The following is a 5,709-nucleotide window of genomic DNA, read 5'->3' as shown; positions in this document are numbered from 1 at the left end:
CCCTACTCTTGACTGCTTCTTCCCCAAAAAAAAGGAGGAGTCAAGGGTCAGTCTCCTGCCAGCTCAGTGAGGAGAGAGGCCTTATGTTCATATTAGAAGACTATATCTACATCATTCCTTTATAGTAATCTACTTTTCTCTTACACTACGCTATTCTCTCTTCACCAGTGTGTCTACTATTGCTCCATTTTCGATACCAAGCCCTGCAATATAGGAATATGCCAAACCAATTCAATCCTGATTTCAACATTGAAGCATTTTATGGTGTTGAGACGACTGAGTTTTTCACATAGTAGCACATTGAGCCCTGGTAGCCCGGGGGCAGCTAACAGCAATGGGGGGCGGCTCCAGGGCTCTGTGCTGAGAGATGCTGCTGTCACCCCAAATGTAAGAGAAGTGCATCACACCAACAGCAGTGCTGACCCCCTGCCTGGTGCTGCTGCTTGCTCACAGGAGCTTATGAGGGAATTTGTCCACCTGGGAACTGGGGTTAGGCAGTCCCTGTCTAGGGGCAACCTGACAAAGGGGCACTGGCACTGACCCCTCCCTGCGGGGCTGCAGGATGAGCTTTGGCACCTTGACCACCTTTCCTTTCCCTGCTGTCTTTTCTCCTGGGTGCCGCTAGTGACACACTCTCAGACCCAGGGGCTGGGCTCGAAGGCCATGGGAGTAATCTCCCAGAGAAGGGCAACCAAGGGGGAAACCATGGCCCGGCTTTCTTCTCTATGTGCAGTTCTTCTGGCTCTTTTATTCCCAGTAATTTCCATTGGGTTTTGCTTCTCCCTGACATCTCCCCTGGCAACTGCTGCATTTTCCAAGTATCTCAGGGTTGGCTTGGCATGAGGGGTCCTGAACAAATCCTACCAAGAGCTATTGCCTTGCCTTTCATGGCAGTCTCTTTTTCTGGGGAAGTCAAACATTTTTTTTTCATTGTGTTTTAATTATATCATCCTCACATTACAATTTCAACATATCACCATCTCTGATGGATATGCCATCACCTTGATTTACACAAGTACGCTTCTCCTTATACAGAGGAGGAAATGAGAAAGTAATGGCCATATTTCAAAACCGCCTGCAGTGCAGGTGGCATAAAATCTTATCTGATAATTATATCTGAAGGTAGAATTTTAAATGAAATCACTTTAGTATTTAGCAATTGACCAACATCAGATTATACAGCAAGCAATTTAATGAAAGGAGGTGTGCGGGCTGCAATATTTAAGTTTCTGGACCTCACTGAGGGCTGTTTAATGCTACCATAGCACAATTGAAAACTTGGTCCAAAAAAACCCCAGCAATATATATATCTTTTAATGTAGCCATGCTCCATTCTTGTCAGGGCCCTGAGGGCACAAATAAGCCTTAATGGCCCTGCCCAGCCCTACACCCATGGGCCCAGGACCCTCATTTCGGCTCAGCGCGGGGCCATCGGTCCCTTCCCAGGCCATGCTGGGGCTGGGGGAGCCCCTGTGGCCATGGTCCCGTCCCCAAGGCAACCACCCAGCTTGTGCTGTGCTCTGACAAATCTTCTTTTGCCTTTTTTCTGCTAGCACGTGCTCCTCTACAAATATTTAACAAACACAGAATTGCTATGACACGCTGTTGACACAGGCATGATACGATGGGCCCACACAGAAGACCACAAATTGCAAGTGGTGCAATGGGCCCTGTGAGAAATCTCCATCTGTAGAGTTTGACCAAGGAAAAGCTTCAGTGTCAGCCGCCTCCAGGCCCAGCCCTGGCTGGGGCAACCAAAGCAAAGGCTGGGTCTTGGTTTTCCCTCGTTTGCACGGCAGCACAGCTCGCTCTCTGCTTCATACACCTCCGTTTCTGTTAACTTTATTTACGGGACTGAGAGAAGTCTAATACGAACAGAAGATGCTGTTTAACATCAGGAACTTCTTCAGTACTGCAAAGCTAACGTGGACCCGCAAGCAGCTGCCGCGACATTTTTGGTAAGCTTGTCCTTTAGTTTTGTCTGGCATTCAGTGCAATTTAGTCAGAAACCTGGAGACAAAAGGAGTTGAATCCTGTGAAGGAGTAAGTGTTCCAGAGAAAGGCACCTTTTTTCACATTTTTGGTGCCCTTTTGCTTCCTGGGGCAGCAAGCTTGGTCTTTGGGAGACCAGATGATTGTCCCTTTTAATGTCTGTGAAATGCTGTTAATTCTTTCTGTGGGATTTAGCAGCAAAGTCAAAAAGGAATGTTTCTTCTTGAGGTCAGTGTACATTGCAGATACTGTCATCAATAAATGACTATCTGAATAAAGTACAGGAAATTCTTACGCATTTAGACAAGTATCATGGCCAGTACTGAGAAGGAAATTCTCTCCTTGAAGCTGCAATATGAATCTCCGCTTTGGTATTTTTTTGTGTCTATATACACTGGAGTCATGCAGGAAAAGCACGGTGTGATATGATGATCAAAGTTAACCAGGTAGACCTGGCTTTGTGACCTGGCTTTGGGTTCTCCAGCCGCATAGATGCACCTGTCCCCCGTGCCTTCAGAAAAGTACCTGTATGACAGTGTTCCAGTAAGCTGCTTCTCATGCTTGTCACATCTCCAGAATCAAGTTAAAATTAAAGACTTGAAACTTAATTCCACATCTTCCTATGCTTTCATGTCAGCGTCAATAAGAATAGCATTAACAGCGTTATGTAACAAATGGTTAGCGCTAGAGAACAACACACAAGAATTTCACATTGACGGGAATCCTAATGTGCAATATGTCATTTTTATTTATCATTTCTACATTACATCAGAAGAAAAACAAATGTTTTCCAAGTTCTGTGATTTATTTGCTACAGTTTTAAAGTGGTCCTGAAACCTGCCTGATACTTTTTTTTTTATGGATTTTGGATTTTCACTGCTGGCAATTGGTGGGAATTTCCTCTGTTTAGTGGAGATGATAGAAAAGGAAGTTTGGAAAACAACTGCAGTAAAGCTGGTTTTCCAATAAAGTCATCCAATTTGTTAAGCTCCCCACATAATGTTGTTTATTATTTTTAAGGAGTTTTTAACCTTATAATGTTGGCATAAGCTATCACCACTGTCTATGAGCACTACAAGTTAAGCACACTGTGGTTGATACTGGAGGATAACCTAGTATTTGTCAGTCTGTGCTAATAGTCCAAAGTAATTGCTATCCCTGCTCAGAAAGGAATAAGCCAACTGCTTGACCTTGCAATTCTGGCTGTTACATTTTAACTTTGGTATGTTGTCTCATGCTCCTTGTCTGGAATTTATTTGTCCACTTCTGCCTGTCTTTCAGGGGATGTGGACAACAGGGAAGGGAGCACATTTCTTGAAGGTCATAGCAATAAAACAGAATCATCATGGGAACATGGGGGTCAGGAACAGACCTCTAGTCCAACTTTCTGCTTGTAGCCTGACAACAGCATATGAGATCAGCTATGTCTTTGCTTAGCCACGTCTTGAAAATCTCCAAGGATGGTAATTCCAAATCCTCTCTGGGTAATCAATTTTAGTTCTTCACTAGTTCTTCAGTGTAGAAATTAGTGGTGGATATTTCTCAGTCCACTTCTCGTTAGTGCCAAGTGGTAAAACAAGACCCATAAACAGAAGTTCCTGCTTGGCAGGTTGAGATTAGATGATCTCTAACTCCCTGGAAGGAATTGTAGGCTGCAATTAGAAACTCAAGGAGAAGCATCAAAGCTGTTCTGGAAACAATGCAGTGAAGGAGAAGAATTGCATAGATTTTAAAACAGGACAAGTATTTTTTTGTTCCCCCAAACTGGATAGAGTAGCAAATCCCTGTTCTGAAAAATAAGAACAATAAAAAAGTCACAGTTATGAAACTGATTTCTTTCAGAATATACACATTGAAGCTAGAGCCAATCCCTTGAATATCAACTGAGAGCCTTGGTGTTCAAGGCTGGGTTTCAGTAGCTTGCCTTGGTGCGCTGTTTTTCATGCTATGGTGGAAGCTATCTGACCCATGAGTGCCCAGCCTTTCTTATAATGTCAGCTATATTCTATTCTGCACCTGTTGAATATGTAAGTACAGGAAATAATTTTGCTAGCTCTGTACCACCCACTTCACATTCCAAAATGGGGCATTTGGATGCTTCCTAACTGTCTCTAGTTTTTTTACCTCAGGTTGGAGGCAAACATGGGGACAGAAGGATAACACTTACAGCAAAATACATAACTTTATTTTACTAATGATTGTAATGCTGTGAATATTAGTCTTTATGGTTTGGAAAAGTGCATTGTTATTTTAAATGGTACTGCCACAAATATTTATTACTGAAGTCACACCTACAGTTTAGATTGTATTTCGTTTAAGAATCAATTTTTAGACACTGTTAGAAAATACTCAGGCAACATTACTCTAAACTTAGAAAAGAAGAAATCCATTCCTTTATCTGCATGGTGCTACAGAAAAGTCCAGCCCTCCTGCAGTGTGGGGGCCTGTGCAGAGACTGGACTCTGATGGTGCGCATTGATGGGAATCTTTGTGGTGCTTTGTGGTGGAGCTTAGTGGTGGAGCCTCTGGCAGTCTGCATAATCTCTGGAGCACATTGCCTTGATACTTAACAGCATATACTGAGTTCCAGCAATATTAATCTGCAGGGCATCTGCATGGGCTACTATCTTCATATATTCTCCGTGTTTCTGCTGTTACGCGTAATCCCTTTTCATTGTGAAAAAAGTCTTAGTAATGGCAGTGGTATAATGTGTATCTGAAGCACTTTTAAGGTGTCCAGAAGAAAAACACGCAGCATTTAAGTATCTTCAATTGAAGAAAAAATTCTGCTACATGATTTGAAAAGTCATGTAGTTTGTGCCGTGAAGTCAAATGGACAGTAATAATGTGCAGTAGCGACTGCTTTCTTCCTCTAGTTTCAATTGGAGCCTATGCCACAAAATTCTACAGAAAAAGTCTTTCCCTCCAGACTTGACTATTAAATCACCAAAATCTTTAGAAGCCATAATAGGCCTATCCACTACCAGGGCTTTTATTCATTAGAATTAACAGAAAAATGAACAGAAATTCTATTTTTTTTCCCTGAATATTCCTAGCTGTGGGCAGCAGGGCTTAGCCATTGGGAGATGCTGTAACTGAGCCTGGCCTCAGAGGTGAGTTAAAGGGAAGCCTGCTTGGAAAGGAGAAGTGGTAGCTGCACTCAGTCCATTTGTTTGCACTGCTTTGGTGCATTCCATCTAAAAAAAATTTGGTGCATCCAGTCTAAAAATGCTGCCTTTAATTAAAAAGACATGTTTATCTTGTACCCATCCAAACCTTAGCAAGAGTATAGTGCAATCTGTGTTATGCTAAGGCAGGCTGTAAATACAGTGCCAGAGAAGGGGCTAAGCTTCCACTCTCCCTTATTAATCTTAAGCCTGTGGAAACATGGGCTTGGATGTGAGTTTCATTAAGACACCTCATGTAAGCTAGAGAAAACTTGATCATGTAACTTCTGTGGGTGATTATCAGCATCCAATTTCATGTGATTCTGAAGGTGTAAATCTGCCTGGAGGCCAGAACACAGTGGATAAATACACTGCACATGCACAGAACATCTCTTGTGTGGTAGGACCAGAGAAGGACCAGAGCACATGGCTATTTTCTTGGGGTTTTTTACCCTCTTCCCGAGTGTAATCAAGAGATTTCATACACATTTATAGAAATGCCACCATTTGTGTCAGTGGGGATGGGACATGGCAAGTGTCTACTCATCTG

The 5,709-nt window shown here is 42.7% G+C and overlaps 1 protein-coding gene across 1 annotated transcript in view; it reads left to right on the top strand.

Moving 5' to 3' along the window:
- The first annotated feature begins 1,881 nt into the window (after positions 1-1,881).
- OTC (ornithine carbamoyltransferase) overlaps positions 1,882-5,709 on the top strand; it is a 30,779-nt gene continuing 26,951 nt past the window's right edge. The window contains exon 1 of the mRNA XM_009646378.2: positions 1,882-1,958. Within this exon, the coding sequence (XP_009644673.1) occupies positions 1,882-1,958 (77 nt within the window). The remainder of the gene's footprint in view (positions 1,959-5,709) is intronic.

This window comes from Egretta garzetta, unplaced genomic scaffold (assembly GCF_000687185.1).
Source record: "Egretta garzetta isolate BGI_Z169 unplaced genomic scaffold, ASM68718v1 scaffold70, whole genome shotgun sequence".
NCBI lineage: Eukaryota > Metazoa > Chordata > Aves > Pelecaniformes > Ardeidae > Egretta > Egretta garzetta.
The sequence above is the reverse complement of the archived record's forward strand: the minus strand, read 5'-3'. Positions and strand labels throughout refer to the sequence as shown.